Here is a 25,095-nt window from a genome sequence, read left to right as displayed (position 1 = left end):
ACGGGCACTATGTGTCGATGCATTAACCACAAGGCTACCAACGCCGACAGTATTTGTTATTTTTTAAGCAATATTCATAAGTAGTCTGGCTTTGAAAAATAAGTTTTGCTCATGGCATTAACCCACACATTGAACATAAAACAGTGTCAATGATTAAATTAGGGCTGTTCAATGACTAATTGCGATTAATCACATTCAGAATAAAAGTTTTACATAATATGTGTTTGTGCAGTCCGCATATTAATTTTGTATTTATTAACACATAAGATAAATAAATGTTTATATATAATTAAAATTATATAAAAATTAATATACGCATACAAATATTTCCCATATATATGTACAGGCATGTACAGTATAATATATGTATAGTGCACAGACATATATTATTATGTAAACACAAACTTTTATATATTATTATGTAAACACAAACGTTTATGCTGGATGCGATTAATCACGATTAATCGCTGAACAGCCCTAAAATAAATGTATAGAAAATTAATATGTTATTTTTGTCAATGCTATTTAACAAGATTATAAGTGTAGTTTTGAGCCTAAAAAATGTGTCATGGTTGAAAAAAATGCCAAAAACCTCTCATATAAATTTGTGTGAGTGAGCTGGAGAATCGTGGCTAAATGAAAAACTCCCTGTAAATTTATCAAGTGCTGTAATATTACGTAAATAACCTCTCCATTTCCCACCCCGCTCTGTCAGCAGATGGAGGTATGAAATTTAGTGTCTCCCATGAGGGATAATGCCCAACACCTGAATGCTGGTATATAAATAACATAGAGCTCAACCAGTTCCACCGTGGATAAAAAACAGCCTCACTTCACTCATGCGTTTGAACCTTTGCCTGAAGAACTTATGTGGCACTTGGAAATTGAACAAACAAGTCTCATGGTGATTTTTAACCCAGCAATCTTTTTGTATTGACAGGTTTGGCTGAAATGTGTGCCCCTGCCAGTTATTTGCGAAGGGGCCACACCCGAATTCAGTGGGGGGTTATCATGAATACAGCTCACCTTAAGAATGTAATCATCCTGGTGTTCACTCTTGTGGCTGGTAATTCAGTCTGCTTGGCGATGGGGTGATGTAGCAAGCGAGTTTCAGTGGCGCTAAGCTAGCGTAACGGTCCTGCAGTGGAGGGGTGATTTAGCATGTCTGTCACACCACACCCAGAGGGCGAGGTCTAATTTTTGCCACCCTTCTCTGGGCTATAAATAATTCCCATCGTGCTTGTGTGTGATGGCTTCCGTAATGGTGCCAGGCAGCATGCCGTGACGGGTCACCGTCAACCCGCCCACCTGAGACCCGCAAACACAGAGAAACGGAAGAGTAGCGTTCAACAGCACCGTTCAAAGGTAACCAGTTCACTAAGGACTTATGCCTGTTCATGTAAACTGTGTTCCTTTAGCCCGGTGCGCCTCAGGCCCAGTGATAGAGAACCGAATGTGTTCACCCTTGAGGCAGCAGCCTGGATTTTTAGGTATCCTGACATAGCGTGCTTGAATCGTGAAGCTCTAGGAGACTCACCAGGGTATTGATGAAGGAAGATGCGCAATCCCTTGACAAACACAAATGTGCTTGAGTCCCGTTGCCTTTTAATCTCATGCAGCTCTTCTGCTATCGTACTCCACGGGACCCTCGTGGTCTATAAAAGCAAAGCTTTTTAAGGAAAGAATGAAGTGGTCCCAATCCTGCCTAAATAATATGGTAGTTGTCCTTATGTTGAAAATAGCAAGCCAAAGGTGTCATCATGGTATTCTTTATCCATCGCACCTGTGCATGCTGTTTGGGCTGATAGCGGCAACATTCCCAGTTGCACCCGTAGTTTATAAATAGCACAGCTTTCCTAACTCATGCCGTAGTACCATTTTCTCTCTCTCTTATTGAGTTAAACAATTAAGTCGTAATGGCTTTAACCTGGGAACCTTCATTGTGAACCTTCCTGTGGTCTTTAATGTGGCTGATTACAGTTAATCACTCTGCTGTCCCACCGAGGTTTGCCTTGCTGAATTAGAGCTGAGATGTTGGGCTGGCCGTGCGCTACACTGCACAAAAGGCTATGAGAACACAAAATTGTGTCGTTGCCAGAGTGAGTAAGCCTGATGGTCGAGAGACAGAATAATAAAAGGAGAGAGAGAGAGAGGGCTGGTGTTTTCTCTATAAGTAGCCAGAGAGGCACATGCAGACTGTTCTGGCATCGCTGTGATCTTCAAAGTCACTCAGATTTACCAGCGGTACAAGCGGGGAATGCTTTGTTGCTCAAAGTTTCTTCCCCACTTGTCTTTCTCTCTCACGTTAAACACCTTTGCAAACCCCCCGCATTTAAATGACTTTGTCTTTTTCATTTACTTTAACAAGAGAACACCGAATGTGGCTTTGCTCAGGATTGGTTTAGATGGATTAGATATCTTGGAGACAAAGGTTACATCGGGTAATTAAAATTTCCAGCAGCACAGTCACAATACATCACACTGTCACTTTTTTAGGATTTTACTGGTCTCTCTCTCTCTCCTCTCTCTCTCTCTCTCTCTCTCTCTCTCTCTCTCTCTCTCTCTCTCTCTCTCTCTCTCTCTCTCTCGCTCGCTTTCTTTTGTTGTGTTTCAATAGAAGGAATACAAATGTGAAAGCACGAGCAGGTGTCTTTTCCACAGGTTTCTGCAGCTTCATCCATCAATTCGTAGCTTGTTTTTCACCTCAGGCCACGAAAGTTTTCTTTGGCGCTCAGGTAGTTTTGATTCTGATCTGATTCATGAATATGCTGTGAAACCTTTCTTGTCTCTCTCTCTCTCTCTCTCTCTCTCTCTCTCTCTCTCTCTCTCTCTCTCTCTCTCTCTCGCTCTCTCTCGCTCGCTTTCTTTTGTTGTGTTTCAATAGAAGGAATACAAATGTGAAAGCACGAGCAGGTGTCTTTTCCACAGGTTTCTGCAGCTTCATCCATCAATTCGTAGCTTGTTTTTCACCTCAGGCCACGAAAGTTTTCTTTGGCGCTCAGGTAGTTTTGATTCTGATCTGATTCATGAATATGCTGTGAAACCTTTCTTGAAGCAAAATTTTTAGGATCTGCTTTTCTTTAGGAATCCCATACGCAACGTCAACCCAGCACACTGAGCAATGCATATGCACCTGTCAATTTATAATTCAGACGTCTCATGTTAAATGCGCAGAGGGGAAGATGTCAAGTTCCATTTGAGGTATTTTGAAAAAGCGCTGTGCTTTGTTTTTTCCTTTTAGAAGACGCATGGATTTGAAATGAGCGTGTACACGGCATTTGATATTCAGAAGCGGTGTTTATCACAATACGGTCAGTCTCATTAAATCAGGCTGAGCAGAGGAGACACACAGATGAATGAAAAACTCAGAGCCGGCAGAAATGGAGTTGAACGTAAATTGTGAGGCGCAAAGGGTTATATACAATGCTAATTATCTCCAATTCCCCATTTTTAATCTTGTGGATATCACTGCACATTGGGTGGAATTACACAGCCTGTATCATAAGCCATCATGAGGGAAAGTATGTCATATTCCACACGATGATTTGTGTTGGATTTCTGTGCTCACTGAGAAAGAAGCAGTATGTCTCGATTAGGCTTTACAGCGTAAAGTCTAAATGATGGTTTTTAAACGATGAGTGTGTAAACATCGCTGTAGTGAAGATCAGAAGCGTGTGCCAATTACAGTTACAAATCATAGTGGAAGCGAACTGGTATTTATCATATGAACTTACAGTGTTATTGTGAACGTTGACTGTACAATTGAGCTCATTTGCTTTTGTGTTGTTGAGTAAAGAACAGCGATAAAGCTCGCCAGTAAACACTACTCATTTAGTCAATTTATGAGGCTTGTGCACCGACTATTTCCTGTTATTCTGTGTGGGAAGAGATTTAAATATACAAATAAAGAGTGACATGTTGTGCATCTTTTGCTCATCATTTTGCAGTCTGCACCGACTTACACAAAACAGCCATTGCCATGCATGTGAATGTGTTTTCTGCACGTATGGGTGTTAACTGAAGAATGACAGCTTCAAGGTGAGAACCGTGTTATCCATCAAGTCTCGATGAGAGTCATGGAGCTTGCTCATACATTACATGTTTATGTATGTTTTTTATTTAACAGTTACAACATGTTTCTCCATCCGTTTCCCAACACCGTATTTATTCTCATTTCTCTCGGCGGACCCTTTCGTAGGCAGCGCGTTCATTTAATTAACTCTTGAAAGCGCTGACACACAATGCCATTTTGCAATCCAAAATATCATTACCTTATCATGACTCTCTAATGTCATTATAATCCACTATGAAAAATAACCCAGCCTTCAGTCTCTTTCAGAAATGATGCTTTTGTTCATTTGACAGGTATGCAAAGTAATAAATGTCGTGTTTTTTTATTGGAACCGCACAGTGAGGGACGTGGATTGACTCGCTGTGCTAAAATGTCATGGGAGCGGCGCTCTCTCATTTGTTTCCACCCACACTATGTAGCCAAAATGCCACCATTCCTTAGAATGACTTTACACGGCCTACATCATCACCCACCTTCTCCGGACTGGCAATTGTTGCCAAGTGCAGTATTATCAGAGATGATTTTGTTTTACCTTGTATAGACTACAATCATATTTTACTGTGCTTGATACTGTTTTTTTTTTTTTTTTACTATTTTTTAACCTTGTTTTAATGGTTTTCTTGCATACAAGTTCCCTCAGGCATCTGGTAACCAGCATGAATATAAGTCGCCCGTGGAGCAAATTCTATAAATAAACTCAGTTTTAATCCTGGATTTCACAGAACTTAATGTATTATAAATTGCATTGTGCAACAATGTTGTGTGTATGTATGTGTGTGTGAGAGAGAGAGAGAGAGAGAGAGGAAGCATGTGTGCGGTTATGTGTGTACACTTCCTCAGGCATATAAATGACAAACGCTCACATCATGAACTACTATTGTTGCAATATTTTCTGGTGGACATTCGTCCCACTCTGCTTTCACACAGCTGCTGAATTTACTGTGGTTTCCATAGATTGAAAGTCATTTTGAAAAAAGAAAATTGGCAATTGTGATTTTTATTCAATTTGCTTGACTGGCAATACATTGCTTTCAAATCTCAGATTCTTGCCCTATAATTGTTGGAAAACGGTGCCAACAATGCGGCCCACTTTTCTGCTTCTCTTTGCACTAAATTAACGTATCTCAAAATGTTTTAAGTGTTGCAGCGTTTACTTTAATTTAGCTTTCATTTCATTTCATTTCATTTCATTTCATTTGACCCCTTCCTGTGCCAGTAGGACCCATTCTAGGTACAAGCCAATTTACAGCTGTTGAACACATGCTTCAGACCTGCTTTACTTGATGCCCTTTTAGGCAAAGCGAGGCTGAGGACCTGAACCTGACTACTGTGAAGTGATTGTTCAGCTTGGTGAATGGAAACGAAACTGATGTGTTATATCAATCCCCTGCTGAGTCCAACCGAGACCTCGTCGGATGGAAGGCTTTTTATTTCAGTGCCATGTGACTTAAGTGATTGGCACTTTAAAATGCTTTTTAGACAGCGGAGAGAAAGATGTCGCTATCTCTTTGGGTCTTTCTCCTTCACTGTGTCTTACTTTTATTTCTGTTTATTTCACACGCTGACTTTTGTTTGTGTTCAGTCTGTCTGCTGCTCTGTTTGTATGAGATTTATGCAAATATCTGAATCAAATTTTTGCTTGATGAGGTTTGGTGTGTGTAAATAAATAAATTGAGTCATTGCTTGTTGAGCAGCAACTCATGTGATGATATTAATGTTCGACAAAGGTGATGCGTTTTATTGATTCATTCATTTATTGCTTCATTCATTTTGCCAAACAAAAAGAACATTTTGGCAATATTTTTTCCTCTCCTGTTATTGCAAAGCCCTATGATTTTTTTTCTTCCATGTAGCACAAAGGGCAAATTTTTAAGAATTGCTCTGTTGTACGTGGTTCGTTTTGAAGCTTGAAAATGTTGGGCCCCATTCATTGAAGAGCAACCTCACAATTTCTTCTTTTATGTCCCTAAGAAGAACGAATGTTGAGGTTGTGATTTGTAATGCTGTTTGTGTCTGCCGAGGGCATGAATTAGAGGTGATATGTTTGTCTGCATCCACAAATGAATGTTGTCATATCTGATCAATGTTGATTTTCCTCTTCCTTCTCCTAACAGTTTAGGGAGCCATTCAGCCCAGCTACAACCATTATTACTGCTGTCTGGGTGGGTGGACTGTACAAATATTCTGGGGGATTTAATAATATATGGTCGCCTATTTATTTAACAACAAGCTGTCAAACCGACTCCGTCTCATAGAATCTCAGTGACTCATTCAGCAAACAGGAAGTGACACGACTGACAGGGCAGCCCACATGGACGGGCAGAAGAGGGTGAGACATCACGCAGAAGGCTGTCAGAAGCCTTTTCTCTCACTTTTAATGGGATTCCCAGATTTCAAATGAGCCATAGTGCTGCGGATCTGCCTCGGCTCTCCTTATGCGTGGCGGCATCCATGATTTTGACATACTGTATGTGTGTTTAGGTGCACGGACACCTCTGCGTGTGTGCATGCGAGAACATACATCCATCATCTGTATCTATGCAAGGATTGATCTGAAAGCCAGCATAGGTGTGAGCTGGCACAGTTTTGCAATGTCACATGCTTGGACTACCCATCGCAAAAATAACGTTGTACAATATGGCCATGATTAGCTGCCATCTTAATTAAAGGCTTGTAAATTAGCGATTTGCTGGACCAAGTGTTTTTGCTTTACGGACCAGTGGCTCTTAAAATCAGCCATAGGGGTGTATATTAATCACATTTTTCTGCATGTAGAGGCCAAGGAGGAGCATGTTTAGTGCCTGTGTATAAATCTCTGTTAATTAGGTTTAAGCACAGTGCGCACATTTGCTTTGATGAAATTAGCAGAGAAAGGAACGTGGGATGAAAAGAGAGAATGTTCATACAAACACAATCTGTGTGAGGGCGCTTCATTGTCGCCTAGAAACAAGATGAGCTTGCTTAAAAGTGAGCTCTGGCTCTCAGGTTTGCAAACCTTGGACTCTTTCAAGAATTAGGAAATATGCTATATTTTCTCAAAGGAATATTTCATCCCAAATCCAAGTTTTGTCATCATTTCCATTACTCACTTCTTTGGAACACTGAAAAAGTTTAGTGAATTTTGTAAGTTCTACAATACCCAGTTCGGTAAACTCAAAACATCAATCGCAATTTACCTTAACAAAGCACCCAAGAGTGGTTTTATAATTATTTCATGATTCAGTGCTTTCATGAGTGACGGCAGCCCCTGTGACTTTACTGTAATGTTGGAAAATGATCATGCACTTTTTTGGTGAAACACTTTGGCGCTTTTTAAGCATTAAGGTCACGTTAGACTGCTGTAGTATTCTATTCACCCAACCGTATACCTTATACATTTTCTCCTTTTGTGAAGTCAGATGGGTTTGAAGAATTTAGTAGATGATGACAGAAGGGGTGAAGTAAAAAAAAAGCACTAACCCTCTCTCTTTCTCTCAACAGGTAGTGGTCTAGCTTTTGTTGAAACTAGTAACTTTGTATTAGCACCTAGTGTGCTCCTGTATGACATATCGCTTATTGCTCCCTGAACTCTTTGTAAGTCGCTTTGGATAAAAGCGTCTGCTAAATGACTAAATGTAAATGTAATATTTTAAGCCTGAAAAAGGACAAAAAAGCACTGTGAAAGAAGTCCATATGACCTGTGTTTTATATCAAAATGTCTAAGACAATAAGACTGTTCTGATAGCTTATGCTGCCACATTTTCGTTGCAAGGCATGACAGTCAGAGTCTGGTGTCTTCATTGATATAAAAGGGATAGTTAACCCCAAAATAAAAAAATTCATCATTCAGTTACTCACTCTTATGTCGTTGCAAACTTGTAAGACTTTTTTCTGCAGAACATAAAAGATATTTTGAAGAATGTTGGTAACCGTACAGCATTGGCCCTCATTCACTTCAATTGTATGGGCAGAAAACCATTGAGACATTTCTCAAAATACTTTCTTTTGTTCTCCACAGAAGCAAGAGTTATATACTGTACAGGTTTTGATTTACTTAAAGTTGATTAAATGAGGACTTTTTTGTTTTTGGGTGAGCTATTCCTTTAAACCTGCACATTGCGTTTCATGCATCATGTTTATACTGTTTGTAAATGCTCAAGTCTGGTGACATTTTACTAATTCTATATGTAATTGTGACATGAGCAGACTTTATTTTTATGTTTTTATTTTTCAAATTTATTTTGAGCCAGCCCCATATAACATTTTACTTATTCATTCCACACTTTACCGATGATGTGAGACTGTCACAAGGGAATCAATCTGCCAGTTTGTTTAACGGTGTATCTGTAATTCGGCAGATTAATCACACATTACCTCCTCTCACACTCAATATCTGCAGCAGTTAGTAAACTGTTTTCTGTTTCTGTGGTGAGTTTACAGGCACAGTGGACAAAAAAAATCACTTAATTGAGGTCCTAAATGAGTTCTCTAAATGCCCCTGTCTGAGGATATTAATTTTGCTCGCAGACAGTCTTGCATACAGGCGAGATGTAGTTCATTTGATGTGTGGCACAGTTTGTGCTGTCATCTGTTCTGCACACATTAATCTCATCAGAATCGTACTTTGTTCAGATGGTCAGATTTGTTAGGTTATTAAGTCTCTGGAAAAGCTCTCTATAGGATGACGGACAGCCACTGTTCATTAAGCACATGTAAAACTGATATGAGGCTGATGCCAATATTATATACCAATTTTTTCAAGGATCTATTGTCAAACACTACTTATTACCAATTAAGCGTGAGACTGTTCTGTCTCTCCCTTTTATTTCCTTGCACTTGACACACAGTCTTTCACGTCTGCATAGAGATTTTTTTATTGCTAATTATAAAATGATTGTAAATCAGTAACTCATCATTAGAGATATTTTCGCATGAAGGCAAGAAAATAATATCATCATTGATTCCTGCAAAGGTTAATTGCTTTGTTTTCCTTCCTTTTTGTTCTTTGTAAAAGCTTCCTCCTGAAATTCATGTGCCACATATGATACACCAAATTATCCAATAAAATCAACTTAATAGATTTTGCAAGTGATAATATAATCTATGCCAGATAAACACATTTACATTCTTACTCAAAAACTAAAATTGTATTTATTTATTAATTATAGACTTTTTCAATCAGACACTCTTTGAAATGAGAATGAATCTCCTTTTAATACTTCTTATTAGGGTTTATGGTCGTAATGCATCTATACAATTTTTTTATTCCAAACTTTCAATCTTAAATTTAATTTCTGATTCATTTTTTATTTGTTTTCTTAACATTGGTTGTATATTATATATACTGTATATATTTTCTACATTTTTTCCATAGAGAATACCAGATTTACATTTCACTACAGGTTGTATACAGTATGTACAGTACAGTATATAACTGTGACAAATTAAAATCTTGAATCAATTTGCCAAAAAAAAAAACGAACCATATTTTACAATTAGATATTTGATCATCACAAAAGTGATTTTATATGGTCCGTAATATGCTTCAGAAATACCTGTTAAAATAACTATCATGTTTAGTCATCCCACTTTACTTTAATATGTTTTAATAAAGTTGAATTGTTTCAGTACCTCTCAATAAGAGTTGATTGTCTATAAGAGTGCATTTTGAAATTGCAAGAGCTCAACAGCACACAAACCTTGTATTCAAATGTATTGCCAGTGCGGTCACGTCAGTAAATAAACCTTAGCTTACAGTCGCGCTGAAACACAGCATAAATGAAAATCTGCTCGACACATAATCGCAACATGTAAACTACACTAAGTTGCTGCTTTAGTTTCCTGAACATTTCCCCTACGGGTGCTGCTCTCGGATAAAGAGGTGCTGTACTTGTGGGTCTATCCAGCCATCAGACCTTTACATGAATCTCAGAATATTGTTTCTGTCCCCAACTCCCTTGTTACAGAGCCTACTTTCCCTGTCTAGCAAATGGTCTCCCACATGGGGTGCGACCACAGGTTCCAATCATTTCGTAGCATGGATAAGTAGTCTGCCAGGGTTTGACTGCTAGACCTTGGGTGCTTAAGCCTACTCGTACACAGCAATGAATAAAACATTTGCTTATCGGTTGTTCATCTGATGCACGGGGACGAGAGTGGCACTATGCAAGTGCCAAAAATAATGGCCTGTCATCGTGCTGAGGCAACCATAGCTTGGTATAATGACTGCTAATGCTAATGTGGGTCTAATTTCCAACACGGCTCCCCAGGGTGAAAAACAAGGGCAAAGCCTCCATAAATAAGTGTGCATGTGGCATGTTTTTACACAGAGAAATACTGTTTGTCATTGAGGGGATAATAGGTTGTCGGGAGGGCAAACTATTTTTGCGCTCTGTTGAACAGAAGCGTTGCATTTTTCGTTACACGTGCTGCCTTGCTAAATATTCAGCCTCCGTTGGCAGATCTTGACCACTGGGCTTGAATCAGTCTGTAGACCTTAGTAATACATTATATTTAATCACGCCCAATTTTCACATTCACATGAATTTTTAAACTGTTGGAAATTTGTCAGCTGATGAACACAAAAGATTACAACAATTCAATCCAATGAACTGTGTTTGTAACCCCTACGGTTCATTAGCTTAAACATGACATACTCTGCCATGACTATGGTTCATTGGGTTTGGCTTGACAACCAGACCTATACTGTAAAAAACCTGTAATTTTACAGAATTTCACTGTTATTTTTTTACAGATTTTTCACGTATTTTTGAAATACGGTCAAAAACGTCAACTTACAGAAAAAGACGGCAAATTCACAAGAAAACCAGGAAAATCATGTCATTTCACAGTAAAAAAATATATTTTACGGTATATTTCTGGCTTCCCAGCTGCCAGAAAATTTCAGTGTTTTTTTACAGAATGTTTTTGTCCAGCCAGACACTATTAACACAAATACGGGTCAGTTTGAGTTTGTCCAAGTTAGATCTTGCCCATCACAACCTTAGGTATGAGGATTCTGGGTAGGCCAGAGGCGACAGTGGCCAACTGCCATGTGCTGAGTGTCACTTAGACAGGCGGGCAGCCGGCTGCAGCCTGGTGAAATGTGAACATGGCATTTTCCAACCCGGTGGGTGGACAACCCAGGTCGGTGTGATGCGGAATGTGAGAGACAATAGTGCTTTTGATTGCAGGATTTCTGCATCAGTATTTGAGTACTCCCTCCAGATCTACAACAGCAGACAGGGTCTGCAAAACCAACTTGTAGAGAGATCTGTATATGTATATAAGAAAAGACAGATCCCGGCATGCACATACCGGTGTCAGTAGAATAACTTCTGAGGTTGCCTCTACTCTGAGGTAAGAACTATCGCTGTCTTGCCGAAAGTACAGGACTGAGTTGTAGGAATCAGATTGTCAAGGTCTACTTTCTAAATATTACATAGGCTGTCTGTCTGCATTTCAGTCTTTGATCACCTGACATTCGTGCTTCTAAGTCATTTGAGATGGGATTGTGCTCCAAGCAAAGTGTTTTATTTTAGTGACATGAAAATGGTAAAGTCAGTCTTTTACAGCAAGGCTAAGCACTTAAAAGTGTGATGGCTCAGGAGTGGTCAGTAGGGAACATTTTGCTCATAGTGAATGTGTGCTCTGAGCCAACTCGTGTGGATATGCTGAAGAAGTAATTCTACGGGGGAGTATTTATATATTTTGTTGTGTTTCAGTCTAATTTTTGCAAAGCAAAGTTCAGGTGAACTTGTAGAATGAATCAGACTTTCAATTCTTGAATGTGTATTGAATGGAAAACATTGGGTTAGCTAGTTTTTCGTGCTGTGGATATTTTCAGGGTAGGTTTTTTAAGTCCATTTCTGTAGCCATATATCTTTTTTTACAGTATGAAATAAGTTATTGAATAGGTCTGTTATTGCCCAGGAAAAAAGATACAGCTAAATTATAGGCATAGTTCATCTAAAAATGAAAATTCTATCATCATTTACTCACTTTCATTTTTTTGCATAACACAAAAGATGATTTGAAGAATGTTGGTAACCAACCACGGTGCCCATTCACTTCTATTGACAAAACAACAGCAAGTCAATGGGCACCGTCATTGTTTGATTACTAACATTCTTCAAAATATCTTCTTTTGTGTTCTGCAGAAGAAAGAAAGTCATACAAGTCTGAAATGACAAGAGGGCGAGTAAATGATGACAGAATTGTTATTTTATGTGAACTATCCCTTTAAAACAAATCCTAAATATATAAACTAGCAGGGCATGTTGACATACAATATGATTAAAAGTTAGCACATTAAAATCCTGCCATATGTTTTTTCAGTAAACAACAAATTGTTACAGATAACATAAAAAAGTTCAATTTCACTGTTTTTCGATATACTGTATGTTGCAATCAGTAAATTCAAACAAATCTGACAAAGCTCTGACCTGACATTATAAAACACCTTTCTCCTTCTTATATCAAATGTTATATAGCTGACATTTGCCAAGGATTTTTTGTGTATGTTCTTTTAATTAAAAGATAAAAATATGATGACATTGGAATATTAGCTGAGAGGACAGAAGGAATATTCATGTTTGGTAGTAGTTCTTTGAAAAAAAAACATACAAAACCAGTGCTTGATAAAGCACCCATGTGTATTCTCTGGACTCAAACGCAAGCATGTTAAAGAGAAAATCACTTACTGCTCTTGACTGCAGAACCTTTGTAGCTTTATTAGGAGTCAGTGTTAATGTAATTAATACAGTGAAGGCTCTGCCATGTTTTATTTTTATTTCCTTATTCAGTTTTTGAGCTTAATCAGTCTTGAATGCTTAGACCTACCTGAAAAATTGTATTGTCGTTCAAAATTGAATTGTTCATCATTTAAAATTCTGTTTATTACCCAAGCATTTGGCAGTAATACAGTTAAAATAGTGAAAATGTGATTAATCAAGGTGTTACCCTAAATTTTCCACATGTGCTCTTAAAATCTTATGGTGTTACAGTGCTCCTTGTAAAAAATGTTGCTCCCGGAGCGGTGAACTGATTCTTATTTGAAAATGTAAAAATGCTGAACATTTTCTGTGGGGGTGTGGTTAGGGGTACAGAATAAAAGTACCAGGTCAGTTTTCTATGTTAAGTTTCCTCAAAGATACCAAAATGGGTGTGTCTTTGTTCTTGAAGATGTATGATTTTTGTAGGCATGCCAGTCCCTGTGCCGCCTGGGCAAGAAGAATTGGTGCAGGGTCCTGGCAGTGGACACAGCAGACTGTGTTCCATCTCCTCGCTTCTCATTGGTGGAAAAGCAGCACTCTGCAAGACCTATCTGGAGGCTAATTTCCGTGACTGTTTTTGTTTTGAGCTGATTCAGCACAATTTTTGTCAAACACACAAATCAGTGAGTTGCGAGGGCGTGTGCAGGGACTCATAATGGCACCTAACCACTAAACCTGAAGGCGGTCTTGCAAGAAGCCTACCCACAGGCCCTACCTCACTGTGTTCTGAACGTTTTGAGTCAGAACATTATCTGAAGCCCCCATCCAGATATCTGATGAACCATAAACAACCAGAATTAATCACAGAGGCAGTGGATTATATAGAGAGGAATGAAGGGGAAGGTGAAACATGACAGAAAGGGAGAAAAAGGGATTAAAGAAAGATTAGAAAATGAGACTGAATTAACAAAAAGCGCATGAGTACCTGATGCATGAGAGCTGCGAGGAGGCATTAATTCTACTTCAGCTCCAGGGTGCACGGCCTCCTTTAAGAATGATACGATAACAGAATTTCTTCACTTAAATGCATCTCAGGCTCGCTTTGTTTTGGTTATGTGTCACGGCCACATGGGTCCTGACAGCCGGATATTTTTATTGCTGCACAGTTGTCAGTGGATGTTATACAGCATAGACTAGCTGACAGTTTGTCAGTCTTGGTCAGTTAGTGCAGGTCCCAAAACAGTGTTTGAGTATTGTTGGTGAAGTTTCTTTATGTAAGGAATGATGGGGTAATGGAAAGCAAAGAGAGGAACATACTGGCAGCAGATCTAGGAAAACACGAGGGGTTTCATGAATGAGGGAAGGCTTCTCAATCATAAGACTTTTGCTGGACTGATTGCGTCTGCGTCTCTGTTGTGGATGTGTACTGAATTTCAGTGTTGCATTAAGTTACAGCAGCATTTCTGACACTCTGGCTGTGTATGTGAGATATAGAGCTTACGTGGCTTGCACACAGTATTGATATTGTATTAATGGGCTTTGTGCTCTATAGGGTACGGTTGAAGTGCATCTGTTTCAGTGGGTGTTTGTTTGACTGTTGTTGTGGATCATGTTGTTTTAATTGAGTGGGTGTTGTTGTTTGATTATGGTCATTTAGGTGGATATGTAAACTGTTGGGTACTGCATATCGTCACTGTCCTTCTGAAACCTTGAATGTCCAAATTTGCTGTTTTTCAGAAAAGGGAAAAAACACTTTTTATAAATGATTAAATACTGTTCTGTCAAAGTTGACAATCACGTTTCAATACTTTACATTGGTTAGACATTTGCAAAACCCAGTGACAAACAAAAAGGGTGACTAAAAATTTTGATTTAAAATCACAATGCATGGAGATACAATGTTTCAGAAGGAGAGCAGCGATATGTTTTGTAGCCTTCTTGGTGCTTATGTTAATCTTTCCAGTACCATCTCTCACCTAGGCACAAGTTATAGGGATTGTTCACCCAAAAATAAAAAAATATGTCATTATTATTCACCCACATGTGTACTGTATATGACCCTTTCTTTTGTGGAACATAAATATTTTGTTTTGTGTTTTGTAAAAAAAGGAAGTCATACTGGTTTGGAATGACATGAGAGTGAGTAAATGATGACAACATTTTATTTTTGAGTGAACTATCCCTTTAATATATGAGCTCTTTCTCCACCATTGATTGTATTTTTGGTCATTTATGTCATAGCGCCTCCCTGCCATTGATAGTTTTGCTGGCAAATGTAAATGTAACATGTTTTTACATGTTTTCTCTGAAATCGTACAGCATTTACATGGTTCTGAAACATATCTGGACAAAGTCTCTCAGCTTTTTGTTTGAAATGTTTTTAACCCACATGTTGATAAAAAATAAAATAAAATGTTTTTGTAAAAATGTAATGTAATGCCGTGTTTTTAAGCAGAGGCTTTGTTCTTTCTTTTGATATATTAAATGTTTCCATATTCATGCAATTAAATATTCTTGGGGGCATGAGTTTTCTTTTTTTTAAACAGCCTCTTAAAATTCATAAGAGCTGCCAACAATACTACCATAGATTGAGAATCACTCAAATCATTTTTATGCTAGTCTGTGTGTGTGTTCTTCATTGACTGAATGATTGACTTCCTTTCCTAAAGCTACCTGTTAAGCATTATGATTTCTCTCATTCATTTGTTTTTATGACCAGCCATAAAAACTCCCTATTTTGTTTCTTCCGCTAATCTGTTCAATAAAAAACGATAAAAAAGGTTGCATGATCAAACATGTATGGGGTTCCTAAGTGATCTTTCACTGTGTGTTGCAGCTGCAGGGCGGCCCTCGTGGCCGGGATGCCACTGTGTACCCTGCCAGTCGGTGGTGGATGCTGAGGGGCAAGAGCTGCCCACCCAGTGCAGGGGGCAGAAGAAAAACCACCCCGACCACGACATGAATCTCTGTTGGAACGAGATCAAGCGCAAATCCCACAACATCAGGTACAACATCAACCCTGTCACATCATCCCTAGCAGGTCCATATCTTCCCAAGACAATTAACCTTTTTATAGCTGTACAAGTTAGACATGCATGTATTTCGAATTCTCCCAAGAGTCTCTGAGGCTTGAGTGAAGTCATTGATTGAGTCTGTCCGGAGTAAAGCACAACTGTTTTGCATGTCATTTGTATGTCTGTGATGCGGTGAGTTTTGTTTATATACTTAGCCTACTAATTACAGTCTCGACCCCAACTTTTCTCCGGGGACACGTTTAACAGTATGTGATTGGTTCGGACAGCTTCCCTGCAGCACAGGGTAATAGGATCATCCCAGGACGGCCTCGTCAGTATGCCGACATCATCCAGCCCAGAAGGAAGGGTACAGCCATAGAACCATCACATATAATGGAAACGGATGGAATACTAAGCGGCCTCTACAAAAGACCCCGAGGGATTATATTGCACCAGCGTTTCTGTGGCTGTATGAGTTTTTCACTGGGATGTTTTTTGACAGACAGATGTCCTGTTTATTTAGTGACTTGATGTTTTATCTTTGGCATCTGCAATTTGTTTTCTCTTTTTTGTTTAGAAATGAATACTTTTTTTTGCAGACGTAAAAATAATGGATTAAGCTCAAGGTTTTCATCTCTGCATTTTTGTTTTGTGGAGCGTTGCCTAGTTTCCGAACTGCATTTATTTGTTTTACTGTGTATAGCTGATACTGAATCATTGCTTGATTTTGTAGGAAGATTTTGTCTTGCAGAGGAACACGGCATGAATAATTTACTTGAATTTAGCATTTTTGTTATTATTCTTTGACAAAGCGAGATATCATACAGAACTTGCTGGCGGGACAGAACAGTTTTTGTTTTGGTTTATTGGTGTCCGCTCACTCTACAGTGAATGTGCTGTGACCGAGGGGGTATGTGGCTGGGGGGGTATATGGGTGGACAGCGGCATGCTGGGAATGTGTGATTCTGGACGTGTCTGGATGTTTCTCACCTCTCTGATGGCCCAGCTGTGGGTGGGCGCTGATGGTGTGAGTCATACCCATCCTAAAATCTGCTCAGGAAACATCTCTTTGTCTGTGATAAATTACAGATGATCGACACATTTGAACTCAGTCTACTTTGGTTTAAATTTTAAATTGCGTAATGTTACTGAAGTCAATATTAGGTCATCTCGGGTGGTAGTGCACGATGTGAAAATGACGCTTCTGTAAATGATGTTTGTTCAGTCTCATGCTGAATGTTCAGTCCCTGTATGCTGGTATTTTTTAGGGGAGAGGTTTGAAGGTTCTTTACACAACAGTTTATTATCCCACAGTCAAGCTCTACAAAGGGGCAGCAAGCACTATAAAAGCACCCTAAAAAAGGTGTGTACGACTTTTGTTGATCATTTTTTGTCTAGTTGTTCTATAAAATAACTTTGCGTGAGGAACTCATCACGCAGCTCTTAAATTAAATCCAAGTCATGATGTTTGGTCACAAGACGTGTGAGAATAACAGACATTTGATGTTATTGATGTTCAACCTGTGGCATTAAAGGCGTATTTATATGATTGCGCATTCATGATTTGCACTAATGATTAGATTCAAGAACATACTTGAAGTCTTGTGCTTGATGCTTTTGTGAGCTTCTGTTGGGCACCGTGTCTTAACCAGGTCCAGACGAACTTTCTGTTTCAGTTTTTTAACACTACACAAATCTACAACATGCAACAAAATACGACCAACAGAACATTGATAACCGAATCAAAATGTTAAACGAATATATTTAAGATTTAATTAGGCTTGTAAGATAAAAAAAAACTTAAACTGGAAGTGCTTCTGAACCATTGTTTACATCTTGCGAAGTCGTCTATAGAATCCGATGTGTATTGCCATCGTGGCTGGTTGGAACGAAATCAGACATCTTTTCTAATTTGTCACAATGTGTCACGTCTGGATTGGACAGTGTTACATTGAAAAAAGCTCTGTGTCAATTTTAAATACTGAAAAAAGTAACCGCTCACTATATGGCTTTGAAATATTTCTTTAAGTAAATCATTCCACAGAAAAAGAGTTTCATAATCATACTTGCAGTATGATTAAGGGTATTTTGCACACAGCTCACAGTGGTAAAAGTAGTAGACAGAAGTGCATTAGAGTTTGATTCTGTTGTGTTCTGACGCAGGACTGAACAGCAGGGAAGAGCATGCTGACCTTTCAGTAAAGCCTTGTCCTGCTCTTTTCAACAGCAGGCAGCAAAGGCTTGATTGAGCACTAACAGCATGCTAATTACTGTCTATTCTTTCAGCTCTTAAACTGAGAGATTAGAATGTTAAAACCTTGAGATAATGGGTCTACTTTCATGTCATGTTGCACACTTGACATGTGCATACTTCACGTGTTTGAGCGTAGACTACGAAAAAGTGGAAATTGAGTACCGTTCTGTTTTCCTTGTTTTGTTTTTTTGAATCAAGATGTTCTTTACCTTGAAGAATTTGTGAACTATTGATGTGTGCTGTGCGTGGGCAGCAGGAATCTTACATGGGTTACAGACGCTGTTAAGAAACCAACTGCTGAAATGATCAGAGTTGGGGAAAATAACTTCCCGGAATGATGTGTGCTTTTTTGAAAATCAACTGCAAGTGCAACACAAACAAATGTGATATATTGTTATGAAACATGTTCATCATTATTACCTTGAGTCTCTCATTGGTCAGCACAGAGAGGTTGAGACATGCTTTTCTGTCTGCCTGGCTTATTTTGAGCTCGGACTGAATTCTGACATTGTCTGCTCATTAAGAGGCACCTTCGAAATGTGTAGCAGCCAGCTGTAAACATGACTTTTTCATACTGTGCTGAAACCCACACATTTGTGTTTGTGCCAGACGCTTGTTTTAAACCTTTGCCCTTGTTGAAACAGCATCAGTTGCATCATAACAAGGGACCAAAGATAAAGAGTCACATAAAGGAGACGGTCGAAGTTTATTCGGGCGGGGATGGTGTTGTGTTTCAGGCTTTTGTGGGGATTTTTGCTTGGGTTTGCAAATAAACCGGCTTTTCAGACCCCCTAATGAATGAACGAGTCTAAAGGGATTTCGCAGTACATGAATGATTTAGTATAGTAAGTCTCCCCGACTATGTTTAAATCAAATAAAGCTAGTCCGGCGTGCTCATCTATCAGCTCGGGGCAGAGCCTATCACTCTCTTTTGCTTGCTAGACACAATGCACTGCTGATACAGTTGCCTTCTTTCTCTGTGCCTGCTTCCGAATCTCTCCAAGTGAATAACAATCGCGAATTGACAAACAACCAAGCTGCACGGGCAGACCAGCATGTGTAAAAAGATCAGTCCCTCAGACAAATAAGAAATTGTTGTAAAAGCCAAGTCAAATTTTGCTCGGAGAGACGGCCCGGCACTTAAGCTGCGCTCACCGTTCTTGACTTGGCACGAGTCTCACTTTGGGGACGCTAATGGTGGAGTTGGCCAAGACAAGACCACCCGGAACAGACTGGGGATGCTGCAGTTCAGATCTTTATTGAAGTAGCACGGGCCGGCGCTTTCCTGACAGGAGTTGTTAAACTCACGTCTGCTCATTCCCACCTGAGGCCTGGCCCACAATCTGCCTGGGAAAATGCATTTACACATGTCTCTCAGGTTAGCAGAGATAATTTATTCTTTAATCTGGACTTTATTGGAGTTGAGCGAATATATGAATACGTGAGTGAGTGTGCGTGATGCATAAAGCAGTGTCTTGCAGGAGATGCGTTTTGTCTCGCATGGTTATGTTGGAGTGCTCAGGGGAGGCATTGCCTCCTTGGCAATATTCAACTGGACAAAAATAAATCAAAACAAATATTATAAAATATGAGCTAGAATAATGAATAATCCATTCATTTTTCTAATATAATGTACATTGCTTAACAGTGACACCAGAGGATAGAAGGCAGCATCTCCTTTGCTGTCCTTACATTTACATAGACGCATTTGGCTGACTTGTAAATTAGCTTACATTTTATTCATATGTGCATTTTCTGAAAAACATACCAATGACATTGGTTTTGCTAGTGCCATGCAGTATTACGGAGACATGTCATGTTAAAGGGATAGTTCATCCGAAAATTAAAATCTTTCTTCCGTCAACAGCAGTACCCATTGACTTGCATTGGTTTTGTGTCTGTAAAAGTACATTTACGCATTTTGCAGATGCTTTTATCCAAAACGACTTGCATTGCATTATACTATACATTTGTATTTGAGTATGCGCAATCCCAGGGATCGAACCCATGACCTTGGTGTTGCTAGCGCCATGCTCTAACCACCTAGCTACAGGAAAGCTAGTAATTTAAGTAAATGGATACCACTGTTGTTACCAACATTCTTCAAAATATCTTCTTTTGTGTTCGTTGATAAAATAAATCGTGTTTCATGTTTTGATTTGAAAAATGTGTTTACAATGTGTTATCAAATAGACTTGGAACATGATTTTACATTTGGATACAAAACACCCAAACACAGAAAGACTTTGTTTTCTCATTTCAGATTACAGAAGTATTCCTGTATATTGTGTTTATGCATGTGCACCGGCACATATGGGAGCAGGTTGATAATACAGATGCTGTATTCGTATGCATGTAAATGCTTGTGCATCTCACTGTGTTTGCTTTACTGTGTCTTATAAACAGAATGTAGGTTAATGAAGGAGGCAAGACAGGCAGGGCTGGATTGTAAGGCTCATTTCCCCCATGGCACTGGGGTATATCGCGGACAAACCTCCCAACCCTCTTTCTTTTCCATTCAGTGTAACATTTAGACTGATGTTGCTAAGAAGACAAGCCTCACAGAGATCCGTGGGCTACGCTTTCTAATATGGGAAATGTAAATGGAAATGAAAGGAAGTCACCGCACACCTCATTTTTATCTTTAGCATTTAATTATTCTGTGACCGTGAGGCAAGCGTTTCACTGATGGTTATCGTAGCGCCTGACAAAAGAGCCAGATTTCAACAAATGTGTTTAATCTGTTTCTGTGTCTTTAATTGGTAAAAATGAGGCAAATTAATGTCCCTGTATAATGAACATATCGTGTTCTGGTGCAGCTATAATAATCTAAAACTGAATGCTCACAGACAGTGAGGTAAGACACTGGAGGTAACAAATGACTTCAGAAAATCACCTCCACCTCTGATTCACATCATTTCACAGGACCTAAAGTGGAAAAACACCAACTCCATCATCAAGAAAGAACAGCAGAGGATGCACTTCCAGCGGCAGCTAAAAACGTTACTGCCAAGCACTCATGACCAACTATTATGTTGGTCTCTCACATGTGATTTAGATCGACCACTAGCGGGAAAGGATAAAAGTTTGGTGTATCGTATAAGGGCAGGTGAAATTATATTTATTTGATCTGTTTATGAGAAATTATTTTAAGGTAAACAATAGATTGATAGATGTAAGTTAAGACATACTGTATATGCACCAAACTATGCTCTCAAAGAGAAGGTGTTAAGGCGATAGTTCACCCAAAAATAAAAATTCTGTCATCATTTATTCATTTCAAACCTGGATGACTTTCTTTCTTCCACAGAACAGAAAAGAAGATCATTTGAAAAAATGTTCCTGGCACCCATTTGCTTGCATTGATTTTGTGTCTATACAATAGAAGTAAATGGGTGCCGGCGTTGTTCGGTTACCAACTTTTTTCAAAATATCTTCTTTTGGGGTCTCTGGAAGAAGGAAAGTCATACAGGTTTGAATGACAAGAGGGTGAGTAAATGATGACATAATCTTTTATTTTTGGGTGAACCATCCCTTTAATAATAACACATTATTTCTGTGTTATTTTAACACATTATGTATCATTTTGTTTTGATTGTGAGTTAAATAAGTCAAGTATCACTTCACGTCACGTCACGGTAAATGAAACAAAATGTGATTGGTGATTTAATATATCAGTCGGACGGCCCCTTCATATCTTAATGGACAGTTTTTGGCCAAGATAATGTTCATCAAACTTAATGGCGATAACCCAGATTTTGGCTTTCAACAGACTTTTCCTAGTAAAAGTGACAGGGTAAAGTACAGACTGTAAAAAATGAATTCCCAGTACTGTGAAAAAAATAACACATTTCGATTTCTTCTTTTTGGATTTTTAAGGAATGGTTTGCTTTTGTCTTGCTATACTGTATGTGAATAGTAGAAAAGTAGCTGCTCACCGGCCTCTTCATTGGCTAGTGGTATTGATTACTATTCCCTACACTGGCTGTCATGTTTGATGGTTTATATCGAACAAGGATTGTTAGAAAGCTGTCAGATCACTCCACACAGCTGTCACCTGTTTGCTTCCACTCTCACAAACAGACACTAATGCATTACTCATGTAGTCAGAGTCAGCCATGGGTCCATACTAAATGTTCTCCACCTTCCACAACTGAACTGTTCCAGATACCACCAGCATGCGCCATCTCAACGCTCCAGGCCAAAAGCCATTAAAAGCCCGCCATTAATCTCTATTTGTTAGACAGAGCATGCAGCCCTGCAAGTACGCACCCTGCAGCTTTTTTTAACCAGTTACCTGGGTTGTAAATGACACGTGACTAATTTCCAAATATATGTAATATATAAACAGCTGCTGAAAAAATTAAGAGACTATTTCAAAATTATTTTCAGTTTTTCTAAATTTACTATTTGTAGGTATGAGATTATTTTTTGTTTCTTTCTGTGAACTACTAACAATATTTCTCCCAAATGTCAAATAAAAATATTGTTTCTATTTGCATTAATTTTCAGAAAATGAAACCTGGAGAAACAGGTCAAAGTAACAGAAAAGATGCTCTGTATTGTTTCAGACCTCAAATACTGCAAAGAAAACAAGTTCATATTCACTTTTTAGCAATACAACAGTAATATTTGTACATTTAGGAAAAGTTCAAAAAATATTTTTATACGATTACCTTTACTGTTACTGTTGGATGACTTTATGTCTCTCCTGAATTTGGATTTTCTTAAAATTCAACAGACACTGGACTGGAATGGCCACAATACATCTAGAAAAGCTGATTAAATGAAACATTTGGTCTCTTCATTTTTTCCGCAGCTGCATAATAATAATAATATAATAATAATGGTATCCACAGTTCTGCCAAGCTCTAACTGGCTGACAAAATTCATAAATGTGAATGTACAGTGTTTTTTTATCGGTGACTGAATTTGATTGATCACTAGATGCTAAAAGATATGAAAGAAATTGTTTTTTTTTGCAAGAATAAGCTGTGATGTACCTCCGCTGATGGGTGTCCTCGTCTGGTTCTGTGGGGATTTTGTTTCACCTCCTCCGTAAGGTGGATCGCAAGATTTGGAGGCTTGTTTGGCTGAATTATTGTATGATTTGTGGCTTTTGGAGGCATCCCCATACAGCCTCAGAGAGATGAGATGATCGATGGTCTAAATCTAAGAAATCAGAGAGGCTGAGCAGGATGGTGAACGAGGCAGAGAGATGGTGTGCATTGCTCAATATGCCACAGGTGTGAGGTGGTGTGTGCTTGCTGTGGATCAGTGAATTGGAAGGGACTGTAAGGAGCAGATCATACCACAGGAGAGCATAAAGGGCAGATGTCCCATGTGCTATAGGAGCTTTAGATGCAAGTCAAGTGAGTTAAGGAAAGCCGAAACTAACAAGGGGAGAAAGGAAGTTATGCTTATATCCAGTGGTAACAGCGATCCAGTGTTGATCTTTTGCTTTTATATGTTTAACTGATATTGATGTTTATTTTTGCTCAGATTTTAGAAGCACACGCGTGCCTGTAACAGAGAATCAAAAGCAGCATGTGCCAGTTATACTGAAGCTGAAGGCTAACCATGTGACAAAAGACCTTTTCAAGAGCTCATCCTTTCATTTCTAAGTAAGCCGAGCCCATCACCGCAGAGTGGAAATGCTACATGAACTCATTAAACCCACACTGACAGGAGCTTTGTTTGATCTTTGATGTGAAAAGTACAAGAATCTACAGCTGTGACCCTTTGATAGGAGCAGCTGGGTGAGTGGCATTTGTGTGTGTGTGCTATAGGCACCAATGGTGAAGGTGTGTGTGTGTGTGTGTGCTTGTTTGTTTTTGCGTCTGTGCGATGAAAGAACCTCTAGGCAAGTATAGAGCAGGCAAGCTCTCTAATGAAACGTCTGCACACTGGCTGCCTGTATTGAATCTAATAACACATCATTATAGGGAGCAGCATGACCAGCCCTTTCCAACAGAATAAAGATCCAGAGTGGTAAAGGTGGCTTCTTGTTTGGCTTTTCATATCTCTCTCACTCACATCCTCTCACTCCAATTATAGAGTATAATAACATTCTTTCATTTACAAAATTTGTATGTTTGAAAATATTCTTTACAAAATTGTATTAGGCCTATGCGATCCTGTCTAATTTTTTAATCTCTGTGTTGCAGAAACATATAAAAGCAAAAGCACAAAAAAGATATCTTTGAATTCTTAAAGGGGTGTAATATGACACGGCTAAAACGAATATTATCGTTTGTTTTAGATGTAACACAATGTGTATACACGATTTAAGGTTAAAAAACGCTGTATTTTCCACATACCGTGCATGTTTGTATCTCCTCTTTGCCCCGCCTCTCTGAAACGCACAGATTTTTACAAAGCTCATTGCTCTGAAAAGCGAGGTGTGCTATGCTATGATTGGCCAGTTAACCAGTGCGTAGTGATTGGTCGAATACTGCAAGCGTGTGACGGAAATGTAACGACTCTTACCATATTTGGAACATCAGGTTCCAAAGCATTTGTACTGACAGGTACGCCCACCTTACTTGCGTATACATTTGGGTGGTCTTAGTCAACTCATATCATGAACTGAGGTAGATTTGTGGGGGTGTGGTTACACGAGGCGTTTCAGTCAGGTCTGGGTGAGCATTCGCTTTTAGATAGAATGCATCTTTTGTTCCGACACTTTCATTTTTGCAATTTTACGTGTCTAATACATGCATGGGCAACTTATAACACACCAAAGACACAGAAAAACACGTATTCGCGCCATATGACTCCTTTAAGCAAATGGAGAATTGTGCTCAAGTCTGCTATTTTTCAGACTCAAGTAACACTACACGTGTGATCTCAACAGTGTCTTTCTGTGTCTGAGGATTAACAAGATATCAAAATCTGGAATACAAAGTCATACAATTATTTGGTCACACATACAACCAATATGCATGTTAATAAGCAAGTAGTTAATGATGAATTTGAGTACCTTAATATAAAGTGTAACCAATTATTTTATGAACTCAACCATGTCAAAAGGGACAGTGCACCGAAAAACAAAAATGCTTT

General features: G+C 38.9%; 1 protein-coding gene across 7 annotated transcripts in view; it reads left to right on the top strand.

Moving 5' to 3' along the window:
• Positions 1 to 25,095, top strand: part of drp2 (dystrophin related protein 2) — a 126,530-nt gene that overhangs the window by 53,790 nt on the left and 47,645 nt on the right. For 6 of the 7 annotated variants that reach the window (XM_057349537.1, XM_057349539.1, XM_057349538.1 and 3 more), the window contains one exon: positions 15,602 to 15,770. In XM_057349537.1, the coding sequence (XP_057205520.1) occupies positions 15,602 to 15,770 (169 nt within the window). Of the gene's footprint in view, positions 1 to 11,296; positions 11,411 to 15,601; positions 15,771 to 25,095 lie in introns of those variants that run through there. The other variant, XM_057349542.1, reaches the window with a different exon arrangement.

The sequence above is a fragment of the Triplophysa rosa genome, linkage group LG13, assembly GCF_024868665.1.
Source record: "Triplophysa rosa linkage group LG13, Trosa_1v2, whole genome shotgun sequence".
Lineage (NCBI taxonomy): Eukaryota > Metazoa > Chordata > Actinopteri > Cypriniformes > Nemacheilidae > Triplophysa > Triplophysa rosa.
The sequence above is the reverse complement of the archived record's forward strand: the minus strand, read 5'-3'. Positions and strand labels throughout refer to the sequence as shown.